This window comes from Dipodomys merriami, unplaced genomic scaffold, assembly GCF_024711535.1.
Source record: "Dipodomys merriami isolate MVZ:Mamm:240054 unplaced genomic scaffold, mDipMer1.0.p SCAF_15, whole genome shotgun sequence".
Lineage (NCBI taxonomy): Eukaryota > Metazoa > Chordata > Mammalia > Rodentia > Heteromyidae > Dipodomys > Dipodomys merriami.
This window is the reverse complement of record NW_027202826.1, coordinates 33072871-33090285: the sequence shown is the minus strand read 5'-3', so window position 1 is coordinate 33090285 and position 17415 is coordinate 33072871. Positions and strand designations below refer to the sequence as shown.

At 36.0% G+C, this 17415-nt stretch overlaps 1 protein-coding gene across 7 annotated transcripts in view; it reads right to left on the bottom strand.

Annotated features, from left to right (window-relative positions):
- The window catches only part of Bltp1 (bridge-like lipid transfer protein family member 1), a 181760-nt gene that overhangs the window by 77716 nt on the left and 86629 nt on the right, over nucleotides 1–17415 (bottom strand). For all 7 annotated transcript variants that reach the window (XM_070022544.1, XM_070022549.1, XM_070022547.1 and 4 more), the window contains exons 32-42: nucleotides 16511–16631; nucleotides 15119–15265; nucleotides 14113–14240; nucleotides 13584–13783; nucleotides 10743–10940; nucleotides 9724–9935; nucleotides 4464–4615; nucleotides 3752–3902; nucleotides 3432–3584; nucleotides 2553–2793; nucleotides 712–854 (exon numbers count right to left, since the gene is read on the bottom strand). In XM_070022544.1, the coding sequence (XP_069878645.1) occupies nucleotides 712–854; nucleotides 2553–2793; nucleotides 3432–3584; nucleotides 3752–3902; nucleotides 4464–4615; nucleotides 9724–9935; nucleotides 10743–10940; nucleotides 13584–13783; nucleotides 14113–14240; nucleotides 15119–15265; nucleotides 16511–16631 (1846 nt within the window). The remainder of the gene's footprint in view (nucleotides 1–711; nucleotides 855–2552; nucleotides 2794–3431; nucleotides 3585–3751; nucleotides 3903–4463; nucleotides 4616–9723; nucleotides 9936–10742; nucleotides 10941–13583; nucleotides 13784–14112; nucleotides 14241–15118; nucleotides 15266–16510; nucleotides 16632–17415) is intronic.

Genomic DNA, 17415 nt, shown 5'->3' with positions numbered 1-17415 from the left:
AAAAAATTTTTTTATTATCTTTAAGTAGTTGTTCTTCTTTAACCTAAACCAAACCTGATCATGCACTGCCCAAAAGGCTTCTCACTAAAACAGACAATTATTAGGTTACGAACATTTCAGTATTGGATTTTATTGTATAAAATAGACAGTAAAATAAAAACAAAGAACTAAGACTTGATAGTTAAAATACTTATTGTTCAATTCTAATTCCTGATAATATAGTTTTTAAAGCAATATAGACATTACACTCTAAACAGTCACACAGTGAGAACAAAGGAGGATATTCTTATATGTCTTGTATATAAGTTTATCTGATTTGGGGAGCAGAAGGGGAAGCACAGAAAAGGTGAACAAATTCAGCAGGGATGTTCACTAGACACTATGTTGGAAATGTACTATACAACGTGGAGGAGAAAAGGGTTAGGAGGGGAAAACCTGTGAGAAAATGAGGGAGGGAGTGACACTGTTCAAAAGGAAATGTACTCAATACCTGACTTATGAAACTGTAATCCCTCTGTGTATCATCTTTACAATAATTTTTTAATTGAAAACCAAATACAAACATTGCAAGTCACTTATCCAGTTGATTTCAACATAAGAAACTACTTGAATACATATGGTAGACACCTAACACATATCTGAAGCATCAACATTTTAGGTCTTCACTGTAAGTCAAAACTATCTTTAAGTAAAACTAGCAGTTTAATATACCTTTATCTTTAATGCAGAGTCACTGTGGGTATGCGTTTTAGAAAGCTTCCTCATGATTTCGGCTCCAGTAACTGGCCCAGAACTACCAGGTGGCGGCCGGTTGGCTATTCCTTCCAGTAACATTGTGTGTTCACTGACAGTGGCTGAAAGTGTTCAAAAGAAAAAGGTAACATGTATTATCACAAGTTCTCTTGAAACTTAGTCCCAATATTCTGGGTTGAATAATATAATCAATTTTCATAATGTGACAAACTATAAAGGTTGCTATAATATCTACTTTTATTTTCCTTTTATTTCCCAGTCTTAACCTCTTACTCTGTCCCCATAAAGGAACAGTTTCTATTAAAATTTTCACAGATAATGCAAAAGATAGAGATCAAAAATTAAATTAAATCAATTTCAAGAATGTTCACAAGGGCTGGGAAGGGGGCTCAGTGGTAGAGCGCTTGCCTTGCATGCAAGAATGTTCACAATGCCGAAGACTAACACAGTCATATATGGGGATTAAGAGGATATTTGCTGTACTGTTCTTTCAACATTCACATATACTTGAAATTTTAGAAAAGAAAGAATAAAATCTAGCCTAATCCTTAAAATATATTTTTTTAAGTTATAAAAAAAAACTGAGCTGGATAAAGTATATCAACATTTTGAAAGCCCTAATTTAGGACTACTATTATTTCCCATAGTACTGACAGTATTTTTTCATAGTATTTTAAGACAAAACTTTTCTTGTCCTACATCCATAATAAAAATTAACTTTGCAAAGAACTAAACTTAATATGTATGTTTGAAAGTCAATATGTACATTTCAAGCATACATATATACTTTGTTCAGGCAAAACCATCTTAATAACAAAACTACAGACTCAGAACAGAACCCCAAATTTACTCAAATACTAGGTAATAAAATAAAAGCTTATTTAATAACAAATACATAAATAAATACTATTTTTAAAAGGAGATGGAAGCGTTTCATTCAAAACATTTCTGTTATCCAGGCACCGGCTCACACCTGTAATCCTAGCTATTCAGGAGGTTGAGATCTGAGAACTGCGGTTCAAAGCCAGCCCGGGCAAGAAAGTCTGTGAGACTCTTATCTCCAATAAACCAATAGAAAACCGGAAGTGGTGCTGTGGCTCAAGTAGTTGAGCACTAGCCTTGAGCTGAAGAGCTCAGGAACAGCACCCAAGCCCAGAGTTCAAGCACCAAGACCACCACCACCACCACCACCAACAACAACAACAAAAATTGTGTTACATAAAGATGTCTTTTGACAGTATGGATAGCGAGAGATTTTGGAAAGAGATAATATTTAACTAAGCCCATGGCATCCAGTTTTCTCTCCATCGCACTACTATATTGAGCAGGGAAGGAATGACTGCTATACACTCTGAACGGTTCTGGTATTGGTGATGTCATTCTAACTTGTGTTAATATCTTGATCTTTTTTATATTTTGAAATACCAAATAAAATAAAAACAACTAAAATGAGAAGTCTATTGTATATCACAAAATCAAACTCATGAAATCTACATAAAGATGCCAATATATTTGGGTTACCATTTATTTGGATTAACAAAAACTGTATCTGGATAATTGAGCAATGACACTTTCAACTTTGGAACACAAACTATTAAAGTTAACACAATTACCATCTTACCAAATATAATCTCTAGCTGAAGGATTTTCTTGTGTTAGTAATTTTTTGTTGTCATTTAACAAGATAGATTATTAATATAAAGCCTTATTAATGAAGACAGACATTATCTGAGCAAAGCATAAATAGTACTAAATAATGCTGAAGCACGCATACTTTGAGAACCTTATGCTAAAATTACCTGCATCAAATTCAAACTCTGCCCCATCAGCACTGGTATCACTCTGAAGCCCACCCCCATTGTCTAGACCAAGGCCATCTTCACGTTCATGGTCCACAGCTGCTGGAGGTTTCAGAGGCTGAGCTGGTCTGTGCAAGCTGACTCCTTTAAAGGCTGGTGTCACCACAATGAACTTCATCCACTGTCGGGCCAGTGCAACCAGGCCTTTCTTTAAAGTTACCAGAGCAGGAAGCCCATCACTCTGTAACACCAATGGGAAGTTGTAAGTAAATTAAGGGAATCAGTCTCCTCTGAGAGGTTTGTATACATTTATTCACTTAAATCCCTAACTCTCCTTGTTAGAGATAAAGAAAGTAAAATTTAGAGATCACATAGTTTGCTCACAGTTTGCTCCTGGGAACTCCATGTTCCTCTAGCCAATCGAAGCCCTTCAAAGAAAGGGATTCATCCTTTACCAGTTTTTCACTCAACTTACCACACTGAGAAATCTCATCTGTATCCACAGCTTCAAAGAACATTGTTACTCTGGCAACTCCTAAATCACTGTTCTCTACTGGCCTACATTTCTCATCACATTTATCCTTTGGACTCTCCCCACACATCTAGAACCTGAGGTCAGTGTTCCTGCAACAGGACAGTCCTGGAGTTTGAACTCAGTGCCTGGGCACTGGCTCTGAGATTTTCTGCCCAAGACTAGCTCTCTAACATAGCTCTATTTCTTGCTTTTTTGGTAGTTAATTGGAGACAAGAGTCTCATGGACTTTTCTACTCAGACTAGGTTCAAGCTACAATCCTCAGATCTCAGCCTTTTAAGTAGCTAAGTATGAGCCACTGGAGACACAACAGGCACAGTTGCCTTCTACAGCTTTAGTAACTTACCATTGTAGCATCCTCAATGATGGAGTAATTTGCCTGGTGCAAGTAGTGGTGCAGTATATTACAAAGTAAACAGGAAGGATTTTCTTGGAGAAAGCGGGCAACTTTGGTAAGTCTATTGTATTTACTTCTGAGGGGGAAATGTACACTTTTGTTCTGAAACCAAGTAACAACAACAGATTGAGAATGACATATATAAATGATCCTACATGGCTAGTAATTAAGAACTTGCTGGTTTAATATTCTCCAATAATTAATACCAACAAGGAAACGCTTTCAATAATAAAAGTATGTGTGATTTCTTATACAATTGAAAGATATACCTCTAATGCTTCTGTCATTATGCATCCCATGACAGCACAAATTCTCAACGTTCCCTCAGTTTCTAGCTTGTTTAAGGATGACTTGAGCTGGTCGATGGGAACAAGCCAAGCTCCAACAGCTGGAGTTGCAGTGCTTAACAGGTTCAGCTGCCTTTAAAAGAAATTGTAAGACAAATCAATGTCTGCAGTTCAACCAGTCTCCCACATCTATGGTTCTCACTGGCTTGTTGCTGTTACTCTTTTGAGACAAGGTCTCCCTATGTAGCTTAGGCTGGTCTCTGGCTCCCAAGTACTATGAATGCAGGCTGTGTCACCATGACTGGCCCTACTGGCTGTTTTATTCAGGTAAGATTACTTTCTTTTTCCTTTGATTATTCATGAATTAAAAACAAGTATAGAATACCAAAAATGGCTTTCAGGAAAGAAGAAAAATTATCATAGTTAAAAAGAGTAAACAAAAGAGATAGGAAGTTGATCAGTCGAGACAGCTGAGGCAGTGACAAAGGCAAAAGTTAAACTAAAGTACTAACAGAAAAAAAATGAGTTAAATAAAACAAGAAATAATGTCTACATAAAGTATGAAGTGGGACAGATAGGAAAAAATTAAGAATTAGATACATCAGAAAGACTATTTGAAAAATGAAGAACTGTATGCTATTTGAAATACAGAAGAAATATCAATGAACAGTACTACACTTTTAAAACTTTTTACCTAGAAAATGCATGCGTGGGAGATCTGACATTGGTGGGAGCTGCAAAACTAAACCAAATTTCCTTAATGGTCAACTTCATGCTACATGAATCTGGAGGTGGAGGCATTAGCGGTAGGTCTTTTTTCAAATCATCAGATTCAACTCCTTCATCCTGTATAAAATAAATGCCAGAAACTTATTAATGTATAGCTTGCTTAAAACTACAGAGGTATATACTAGTGATTTAAGTAAAAATAAAACCTTTATTAATCAGGTTTTACAGATAACAATTTCACATAAAACTGTTGTCAACTTGGTTAATCTAAATTAATTGAATCTAACTTGGCTGAATCTCTGAAGTATCTGTGGATCCCTCATATCTCCAAGGAGCATAGTCTAACTACCAAGGATAAGTGCGCATTACAAAACACAATCAAAAACTGTAAAACTAAAGGGCTTCAACTTATCACTTCAGTCACACTTCGGAAGCTACTGCTACTTTTTACCGATGAAGGAAGTAAGACAAAGAGGTCTGTGATGTCTCATAACTTGCCATGCAGAACAGGTGACAGAACTGAAGTCCTACTACAAATCTGATTTCCATCTAAACAGAGTATTTTAAACTTCCCATTAAGTGTCATAACAATACTACTACATGCTTAAGTAATGAATATTTTATAATTAAAAAGTTAATCTAAGTGCTACTATAATGAATGATAGGAATAATACTTTTCAAATGTGTAATTCACTTTCTGAAAAGGAAGGTAATAAGGAGATTATTAAGAAACAAAGTCTCTGACCAGATAGTCTCTGTTCACTTTCAGGTTTTACTGGTTGAGATAGGGAAAGATCTCATTTTTTATGAGAAATCCAGAGAATGAAGCATACCCACAAAACAGCTTTGAATCTTACTGTATCATAGGTAAGTATAAAAGGTGAAGTTAAGAAATAGGAGTGTAAACATGCAGAAATGCTCAACCTCCCAAGGCATAAAAGAAATGCAAATCAAAACATTGAGATACCACCTTACCCTAGCTAGAATGGCTATAATTAAGAACTCTAAGAACAACATATGCTGGAGGGGATGTGGACAGAAGGGAACCCTACTGCATTGTTCAGCCACTTTGGAAAGCAGAATGGAGGTTCCTCAAAAGACTCCACATAGAGCTCCCCTATGACCCAGCAATCCCACTTTTCGGCATTTACCCAAACGCTCACAAACAAGACCATACTAAACCTACCAGCACAACTATGTTTATTGCAGCATTATTTATGATAGCTAAGATCTGGAACCAACCCAGATGCCCCTCAGTAGATGAATGGATCAAGAAAATGTGGTATATAGGGGCTGGGAAGGTGGCTCAGTGGTAGAGTGCTTGCCTTGCATGCATGAGGCCCTGGGTTCGATTCCTCAGCACCACATAAGCAAAAAGAAAAAAGCCGGAAGTGGCGCTGTGGCTCAAGTGGTAGAGTGCTAGCCTTGAGCTAAAGAGCTGAGGGACAGCGCCCAGGCCCAGAGTTCAGGCCCCATCACTGGACCAAAAAAAAAAAAAAAGAAAGACAAAAAAAAGAAAATGTGGTATATATACACAATGGAATTCTACGCCTCCATCAGAAAGAATGACATTGCCCCATTTGTTAGGAAATGGAAAGACTTGGAAAAAATTATATTAAGTGAAGTAAGCCAGGCCCAAAGAAACATAGGTCCTATGGTTTCCCTTATTTGCAATAACTAGTATATTTCTGAGACAAGCAGAAATGGTCAGATGTTAAGCGAAATGAACTCCAAGTTAAGGACTCAAATGTTTTTTCTTTCTTGCTATTGTGTCTAACATATTTATAAGATATTTCTTTGTTGCTTTGTATGTCCCTCCCCTACGGTATAACCCCTGTTTTCACTGTATTTGATGTTGGTATAATTTGTGGAGGGGAAGGGAAAAAACAAATTGTTTAAATAGGGATACAGGTGGACCCATTGCAACAATGAGATGTTCAAGATGTTAGCTGAAAATGAACTTTACAGGAGGCAACAATACTTGATAAGAAATGCACTCATTACCTTGCCCATGTAACTGTAACCCCTCTGTACGGTATTTTCACAATAAAAAAAAAGAAATATGAGTGTACAATCTATTACCTACAATTCTAAAATCCACAAAGTTCCAAAAAGAAAGTTTTTATTAAAATGTGCTTTTGTTATTGTTAGTTTTCTTGTTAATGGCCATTTTAACTGGGGTGAGGCAGAATCTCAATGTTCTTTGGATTTATATTTCTTTTATGACCAGAGATGTTGAACACTTCTTCATTTATCTATCGGCCATTCTTACTTCTTCTTCTGAGAAGTCTCTCTTTAAGTCTTTAGCCCATTTAATAACTGGGTTGTTGTTTCTTTGAGGGTTTAACTAACAATAACAAATGCTGCTTCTGATGTGTCCAAAAGGGAACTCTACTACACTTTTGATAAGAATGTAAACTTGTTCAACCACTCTGGAAAGCAGTATAGAGGTTCCTCAAAAGACTACACATAAAACTTCCTTATGACCCAGAAATTCTACTCCTGGTCATTTATCCAATAGAACACAAACAAGGCCACACTAAAGCTAAGAGCACAATCATGTTCATTGCAGCACTGTTTATCACAGCCAAGATATAAAACCAACCCAGATGCCTCCAGTGGACACATGGAATTCTACTCATTCATAAGAACAAATGATATTGTACCATTTGTAAGGAAATGGAAAAACTTGGGAAAATTATACTAAGCCAAGTAAATCAGACCCAAAGAAAAATAGGTTTCATGCTTTCCCTTACTTGTGATAACTAAAATGTACCTATAAATCTACAAGGAAACACACTGGATGGTAAAAGACAAAGCAATACACTGGGACATAAGCATTCAGTGAGACCAAAGGAGGATATTCTTAGGAAAGGAACAGATAAACATAATAGCTATGTGCATCTGACCATATAAAATAATATTTATGGAAATGAACTCCAGGAAATGCAACCAAGAATTTTTTCTTCTTTGCTGATGTTTTGTTTTCATTTCCTTTTGTCTTGTTTATCTGTCTTTGGGATGGTAAAGAGAAGGCACAGAAATGGTGAGACAAAGAATGAACAAATGCATTAATGATGCTCATTAGACACTGTGCTGAAAATGAGCTATACAACTTGTGTGATAGAAGGGAAAAATAGGAGACAATAAGGGAAGAGGTGACATTGTTCAAAAAGCAATGTACTCTTTACCTGATTTATATAACTGTATACCTTTGTATATCACTTTCCAATAACAATATATTTTTAAAGTACTTTAAAAATTTTTTAATTCATTTATTAGTTGTGGCAGTAAAATCTGGTCTGAAATGATGAGGGACTATTTATCCTACTTGGAGCCTTTACTAAAGTTGACAAGAATTATTTAATTATTTCAAGATGAAATGTTGTCTTAGATCCATTAGCAATTTATACACATAAAGTAAGTAAATATACCGTATTATCTTCCTTTAAAATAAAATTTAAGCTAGGTATAGTGCAGCACACCTTTGGTACTACTTAGAGGAGGGGGGACTAGGGCAGGATAATCATTTGATCCCAAGAGTTTGGGGCTAGACTGTGCAACAAAAGGAGATCGTGCGAAGCTGGGCGCCGATGGCTTATGCCTATAATCCTAGCTACTCAGGGCTGAGATCTGAGGATCACGGTTCAAAGCCAGCCCAGACAGGAAAGTCTGTGAGACTCTTATCTCCAATAAAACCACTAGAAAAAAGTAGAGCACTTGCCTTGAGCTGAAGAGCTGAGGGATAGCGCCCAAGCCAGAATTCAAGCCCCATGACCGACTCCCCCCAAAAAACTCTGTGTGTGTGTGTGTGTGTGTGTGTGTGTGTGTGTGTGTGTGTGTGTGTGTGTGTGTGTGTGTGTGTGTGTGTGTGTGTGTGTGTGTGTGTGTGTGTGTGTGTGTGTGTGTGTGTGTGTGTGTGTGTGTGTGTGTGTGTGTGTGTGTGTGTGTGTGTGTGTGTGTGTAAAAATGTAGACCTGAGGAGGTAGTTCAGTGGTAGAGCTCTTGCCTAGCATGCTACAACATTTGTGTTGCCTAGCAACACAAAAATATAACCAATAAATTAATTCAAAAAAAACCTCTGATTTCACAAGCACCTTTAGATAAGAGGCTATTAGCCAAACAGTGGATAAAGCTACAGAACTTAAAGAAATAATAAATTTGGTTGTAGACTGACTACATTTGTGTTGCCTATGGATTATCTAAATGCAGATATACAAAATGCTACTGGATACAATTCTAGAGCTCCATTGAAAGGATGGAGCCAAAGACATGGATGAAAAAGAGATGTGTCACTAAAGCACAAAGTCAAGGAATAAACAAGCAGCAAGAAAAAATGAAGAATATAACTTCCAGGGAATACCTAGAGAGGAGGGAAAATTCCATTAAGAAATAGACCAAGAAAAGACAGAGAAACTGAAGAAAGCAGTTAAGAAAATTGAAGGACTTTCAGCAAGAAGAGTAGAATTTCAAGATCCCCTAAGTTCCTGTCAAGTTAGTTTAGTAAACAAAAAGGAAAGAATATTGAACCCACTCTTTTGTTTTGTGATTAATACTAAACTTTTTATTTCCATAATTAAAATGTTAATCCATCTCCAAACAGCTCCACATAGCTACAGAAAACCCATTAAATTCTTAAGCTATACACCAAATTAAAATATATGTGTTTTCATTCACTAAATTCTTATTGTGTGGTAGGTACTGCAATAAGCCCTTCACATGTATTGTCTCCTTCTGTCTTCACAGATCTGTAAAGTACAGCATTGCCATGTTCCTGTTACCTATGAAGGTAACTAGAAGCTGAATAACTTGCTTACCCAAGGCACCAGTAGTGGCTCAACTTTTCTACAATATAGAATTTTGTTGTTGCTGTTGCTATACCCATCACTATAGAATTCTATCACAACAGAAATAATGAACTGAATATAAGGTCTCATTTAGAACTCTACCATAAGCAGATGTTAATGAAAATATCTAAAACTTATATGAGGCATAAATAATAAAGCAAATTATTAAAATGGCTTCTGCTAAAATTCATCAAAATATACAAGGCTCATTTTTCTTAAATTCCACCAATTCACTGTCTCAACAAACATTAAGTGGACTTAAAAACTCTAGTCATTGTATATTCGCCAACATGCTATCACACCTAAGCAGATATAAATCTAAAACAGGAAATGTAATTTCAAAATCAATACTATTATTATCATAACAGATTCACTAACTTGTTCATCTGATACAGAATTTCCATTTAAGTCTGAGGAGGGGCTTGTCCTATCACATGGAAGATTGTCATCAGAAACGTCAGTATTGTACCCACTGCCAGTGGGAGAATCAGAAGAATTATTGGACGTCAGCACTCCGCCTCTTTCTGTGACACTAGTTTTACCCATAATTCCGAAGCTGTTATACAAAACAGCACCAGACTGTCTTCCTCCTATGAAAATGAAAGCATTTATTAATTAAAATCAGTGAATATGCATCTCAATTCTGTACTGTTTAGTATCTACATGAATTGCATAAAGATCATGTCTTCCTCACCAAGAGTGTGTACTTATCTATTAAAAGTGGCATATAATTGATCTATCTGGTAAATAAGTGTAGGCATACACAACTAATTTTACAATAGTTATTACATTGTCTAGGACTAAACCTACACGTCCTATGTCTAGGATTAAACGTACAAGTCCTATGCACAATGCAACCTTCCTCCTTTAGTGTGTTATTCAATAATATGTAAGAGGTAAATATTTCAGTACTTTTCACTGAATAAAAGATTTTCAATGTTTACATCCTAATATTGTAAAGTTCTAACAATCAAAATGTAATCTTTTAAAAGCTATATGGCTCTATATCTGATTTAGCATTTTTTCTGAATCACACAGTACATTTTATTGGAGCATTGAGGTTGGGTATGTGTGCCCTTGGCCTACGTTTGAATCACCCAGTGGAGAGAAAATGCTACTGTGCAGTTAGGGTACCTATGCAGAGGTAGCTACTTCTTGTGAATAATTACGGGTTTCACAGTTTCTGCTTTACTGTGTTCATTCAGGTTCCAGAGGGTCATAATCGTTCAAAACATTTAACTAATGTGAGCTAAATTATCCCCAGCCTATGAAGCATTCAGCAAGAAAGAAGAAAGAAAGAGAGAGAGAAAGAAAGAAACAAAGATAGAAAGAAGGAAAGAAAGAAAGAGAAAGAGAAAAAAAAGAGAGAAAGAGAAAGAAAGAAAGAAAAGGCTTGCCTTTTATGGTCAAATTTTCAAGTCCACATTCAAACATTATCCACCCCCATTTTTCTTGGCTGGGTCCTATTCTAGTAACATCAGGGACAGCTTGCTGATCTGTTTCATCTACAAAAGTAAATTCATCCAGTTCTTCAAGAGTAAACAAAACTTTGGACTTCTCAAAAGGAATAGCAGTGATGGCACAGGTCCCGATATCTGTTATCAAGAAAACAAGATGAATGCTTTTAAAGACAGATACTTATATCTAAAAACAAAAAAATTTGGGCACAGAGGTGGGCTTAAAAAAGATACCTTAGTATTCTGTCAAAAAGAAAAAGAAGTGGTGCTGTGGCTCAAGTGGTAGAGCGCTAGCCTTGAGCTGAAGAGCTGAGGGACAGCACCCAGGCCCAGAGTTCAAACCCCATGACCAACAAAAAAAAAAAAGAAAGAAAAGAAAAGAAAAACAGAAACAAGTCAACTATTTTTTTTTTTTTTTTTGGGGTCCGGTCGTGGGGCCTGAACTCTGGGCCTGGGCGCTGTCCTTCAGCTCTTCAGCTCAAGGCTAGCACTCTACCACTTGAGCCACAGCACCACTTCCGGCTTTTTTTTTTCTTATGTGGTGCTGAGGAATCGAACCCAGGGCCTCGAGCATGCAAGGCAAGTGCTCTACCACTGAGCCACCTTCCTAGCCCCAAGTCAACTATTTTTTACGAGTCAATTATTTTTTTAAAATAATGCTATCTAAAAGAGAAATTTTCATAATGAATAATATTTTGAACAAAAGGAGTATCAATCTTTTTCTGAAAATTGCAGAACACCTTAAAAACAAAGTTAATAAACTCTTAAATAATTCCTCCATAAGCTAAAGTAGTTTAAGAAACTTGTTACAAAAGAAAAAAAAGTCTCAATTATTCAGTCAGCAATAACCTTATTTTCTAAGAAAATTATTGCTTTTACAGAAAGACTGCTCTCTGGTAACCCATTTTATGTAACTATAATTTATCACAGACATCATTGATTCCACTGCTTATAGATGCTATGTGAAAACTAATATCCTGTGTGCCTGCAAGAACTTTATATTTTACAAGAAAACAGCTAATGAATACAGAAAAGAAAAAGAATACAAAAATCATTTACCAACCCAACATATCTTGCTTACAATTTTACTAAACTGCTGTTTACCTTTCTAGAGATCATTTTGCAAACCCTCCATTTTTCAGAAAACAGGAATCATGATCATTTCTTCGGGTCACTAAATTTTTTGAGGTATTGTAATAGCTCTCTCTCTCTCTCTCTCTCTCTCTCTATATATATATATATGTATGTGTGTGTGTATATATATATATATATATATATATTAAACTTCATCCTGTGAGAAATACCATTCTTTGCATTGAAAAGGTTTTCCTTTTCCTTTTGAGAGAATAAATATTTGCCTACATTTTCCTAAAATATTTTCATTATTGAATTACCTCTATTTGTTTTTAATCCCATGAATTTAACTCTGAAGTACAGGTTAAGCGGCGAGAACATAACCTGAAATATATTTACACTTTTTGACTAGGTAATCTACTCACATAAATTAAAGTTTCAAAAATTATGGAAGATTGCACAATGAAGAGCCTGTAACACTACTGCACTCAACTACCTACTTCACCTGCTGTGGCTAACAAACCTGAGATTATTGCATACATTTCACAGGGTATATCATGTACATATGAACAAAAACATGTACTTTTTTCTACATTTTTACACAAATGCAGAATTTCATTAGGAGTTTGATGTTGGGAGTTTTATTTCAGGATGAAGGATTTCACAATTACAGGGGGTATTGCTTATGGCATATCCAACAACCAAGAACAAATTGGTTACTGGTACAAATCATATTTTATGCCAGTTTTAGAACTATAGATCTCTGTGGTTAAAAAAGTCTCCTGACATCCTCAGGTGAGTGCTTTGGCCTCCTACTCAGTGTGATGAAATAAGCCTTAAGAAGAAAGATGATAGCAATTACACAATCCAGAATGCAAACAGGCACCATAAAACCTGACCAATGTACAGATATGTGAATAAATTCAAGGCACTTCATCTACTCATTCAATATGTCTCACACTGCAGGATTCAGCAACCATACTCATCTCAAAAACATTAGAGTGGTACATAATATAACATCTGATCAGTGACTTTAAAAGAAATATCTAAGCAGGTGCTAGGCTCACACCTGTAATCCTAACTTCTTAAGAGGCTGAGATCTGAGGATTGACGTTTGAAGCCAGCCTGGGCAGACAAGTCTTAAAGACAATTATCTCCATTAATGCCAGAATACAGCCAAAACTGGAGGCATAGTTCAAGTGGTTCAAGCCATGAATGAAAAAGCCAAGTGAGAGGTAGAGAACCTGAGTTCAAGCCTTAATACTGGATTACCTACCATTCTTACTGCTACTAACTCATGACTAGACTATCAGGACTTAATTAACAATTCTTTAAATTGAGCTTTAAAAATAATTTAAAAAATAAAAACCATAAATAAAGATTTTTTTTGGTTCTATTATGAATAAGAAAGTTGCATGAAGAAAACACACAGGAGAAAAGAACAATTTGTAATTCAGGACAATAACATTTACTTTCTTAACAAAGTTTACTTCCCATTTGCACCAAATATGAATAAATACCATGTACTTAACAATGGATGTAAGAAATCTCCTTCTCCTTCTATACAACATTCAAACAGTAGCAATATTCATAGGAAATAGTCATGTTTCCTTTTGCAAAATCTACACACACACACACACACACACACACACACACACACACATTTCATATATTTCAAAGATAAACCTATTTGATACAAAATCCTACCTGTTGTATCTAGGCCCCTAAGTTGCCCGTGAACTCGGTGAATATTTAACTTGGCAGCAATTTCCTTGCCCTTTTCTGCTCCAGCATTGGACCTGAGAGATCCTGATGACTGAGGCTGCATCTTGGTGGCATGAACATATCTATCAAAATTTGATGCTTTGGTAGGATCTGCATTATTTGAAGTCTCTTCAACCACACCTCTTTATGAAGAAAAAAAGTACATAATGGTTGAAATTTAAATAGTATAGTTCAGTGAAAACATTTTAAGGAAATGGTTTACTTTACAAAAAATTCCACCAATTTAACCAATATTAGTGACAAATTATTTAATGTTTATTGAAAACACTAGTTAAAAACAACAAACTTTTTAAAATAGTACTTTACTAATACATAAAGTGAGATTTGAAATTCTAAAAACAATTTTGAGTTCTAACATTACAACTCTCAGAAATATATTTTAAAAATCACTAAGGCCTGTTTACGCATCTAGCAAAATATTCATGACTCAAATTAGTAAAATCATTCTCACCTGTTCATTCGAACTTGTGTAACAATTCTGTCAAAGCACAATGCCACCAAAGAAACATGAGTCACACTTCTACTAGGAGCTGTAGTTGGAGATTCTTCTACTGAGGCTTGTAACAAACATAGGTTTACCTAAATCACAAAATGTCACAAATTTTAGAGTCGAGAAGCAAAAAGGTATTTCATACTTAAAATGTACATGAAAATTTAAAAATACTAGTAAAAAGCCAAGATGTATGAATATAGGTTCTATCAAATAGTAAATATTGGGCTGGGAATGTGGTCCTATGTTCGATTCCTCAGTATCACATAAACAGAAAAAGCCAGAAGTGGTGCTGTGGCTCAAGTGGTAGAGTGCTAGCCTTGAGCAAAAAAAAAAAGAAGCTCAGGGACAATGCCCAGGCCGAGTTCAAGTCCTAGGACTAGCAACAACAAAAAAAAAGTTAACATGTTTACTGGATGGATAGGAAGTTTTAACTAAATATTGTACAATATTCTGCTAAGTTAAACTATTTAATAATACATTAAACATATATTAACTGTTTTATAAATTATACAATATATAACTATTATATATAAAATATATAATAAATAGATAATAATTATAATAAGATATAAAAACTATTTATAACATACTAAATCCATATTAGAACAAGGGAATATCATAAGCTGGGTATGATGGCATAGCCTATTATTACCTAACTACTTGGGAGGTAGAGGTAGAACCACAAGCCAGTTAGGGTTAAGTTAGCAAGACCCTACCTCAAAAAATGAAAAATAAAGGCAAAAGGCTAGGAGCAGACACCTTGCCTTGCAATTCTGGGTTCAATCCACAGAAATGATAAACACACATTTGTTGACTGACAGGCATACGTATGTATGTATATGTGTGTGTTGTGTGTAATATTACAAACTATTCCACCATCATTATTATTTAATAAATGCAAAGGATAAATAGCACTGAAAATGTTCTCCTCTTTCAGGAAAATTTTTGAAATACTAATAGTTACCTTTGGTATGCTAACATTTGCCTGCAGACCTTTTATTGTTACATTATCTTGCTTTGCAATAAGATTGGTCTGTGCTTGTCCTTGATTAGTTGTTTCGATTGTGGGGGGCTCAGTTTTTGTTCCTCGAACATCTTGCTTGGAAGATAGCTAAAAAGGTGGAAAGGGGCATTAGTTCACAAATCTTTCATAATTTCTACATCATCCACTGTGCCCCTCATGCCCGTGGATATGCCAGCTGCCACCTGCTTTAATACCATCTTAAAATCCAAGCCTGAGAAAAGCTGGGAGATAGAGTAGCTGCAGGACTGAAAGTATACATATTCAAGTAAAATCAGCTGATAGAAAAAGACTGAAAAGATGGTATTTCTCTCTTAATGTCTTAAAGGCACACTTGGTTTCTGATACTGACTCATCATTGGCTGGGAACAATCTGAAGTTTCTTCTTTTTAACTCTTCAATCCAAATACAATACTGATCAGTTTGAAAGTCTAATGGAGCCCTGGGAGGGCATGGGAGATGACTGCTGTGCAACTGACTTCATGTCCAGAAGCACAACATTTTATAACAGGAGACAGTTACTTGACTGAGGCAAGCAAGAGTAACCTCGGAAGTGGCGCTGTAGCTCAAGTGGTAGAGTGCTTACCTTGAGTTGAAGAGCTGAGGGACAGCGCCCAGGCCCAGAGTTCAAGCCCCATGACCGACAAAAAAAAAAAAAAAAAAAAAAAAAAAAAGCCGGGCGCTGGTGGCTCACGCCTGTAATCCTAGCTACTCAGGAGGCTGAGATCTGAGGATCGCGGTTCAAAGCCAGCCCGGGCAGGAGAGACCGTGAGACTCCTATCTCCAATAAACCACCAGAAAACCGGAAGTGGCGCTGTAGCTCAAGTGGTAGAGCGCTCGCCTTGAGCTGAAGAGCTGAGGGACAGCTCCCAGGCCCAGAGTTCAAGCCCCACGACCGACAAAAAAAAAAAAGAGTAACCTCACAACAAGATGAAAGATTAAAGTCTCTTGACACAGAAGGAAGTAAAAATAAGCCGTTTTGTGTCTCAAGAAATTAGGCTACGAATCCTAAACAACATTCACTTATTTAGAAAACATTCTAAACATCATTCCAAAGAGCGAAAGCTCTTTAGAAAAGACTTGGAGTGGAGCTGTTACTTTTCAGAATAAAAAGGAAAGCTCTACTTTCTAAAGTAGCTTTTACTACTACTTAATCCACAGTACAGTTTTATATTTACTGGCTTTTATGCCATATATACGGTTTTGGAACAGGCCTACACATTCCAATTTAGCTTTTAAACTACAAGTTTAACACATCCATGTATTTATAAATTTAACTATTCTGTAGACATGAAGAATATTCTATCTGCTATGCCCCCTGAATAAAAACCTTACATTTTCTGAGAAGGTAGTCTTGCTATTTTGGACGGCTTCCCTAAGGACTTTAGCATGAAGATCATCTACAATTGCAGCTGGGTGTCGGGTACTAGCACAGTGAACCATTGCTTCGATATATCTGAGAAAAGGAAAAAAGTAAATGAGTTTGTGATTTTCTTAATACCATGACTAATTTTATTGAGATTCATTAGTGAAAAACAGCACCATTTAAGTATTACAACAATCTTCCAATCTTACTGAAGTAAGAATATCTAAATCACATTTTCAGAACTCTCTTTCACACACACACACACACACACACACACACACACACACACACACACACACACACACACACACACACACACACACACACACACACACACACACACACACACACACACACACACACACACACACACACACGACCTCACAATATGAAGTATTTCAGATGGGCATAATTTTTCTCTCTACTCCAAGGTAAATAAATTTGCTATTTTATGATAGACTTCCACTTTAGCACTGCATTCATTTTTTTATGTTTTAACTGGTAAATAAATATTAATAGAGTACCATGTTTGTATTATGTAGTTTAAGCCCGGTAAAGTATATTTATCTCACACATTCTTCATTTATTATTATTTATCATTTATTCTTTGCCCAGTAGGTCATCACTGTCTACAGTAAACTTCTGGTGTTAGAGCACACAAGAGCCTCTGGCTCTTATTTAACTATAACTCAGTAGCCACTGACCAACCTTCCTACCCCTCCTAACACCATTCAATTGTCAAATTCTATGAGATCACTGTGTTCAGAGTCCACAGGAGTGAGATCATGTGGTATTTGTCTTCCAATGCTGAACTTATTTCATTAATACAATGACCTCCAGCTGTCCATTTGTCACAAATGGCAGGATTTCTTTC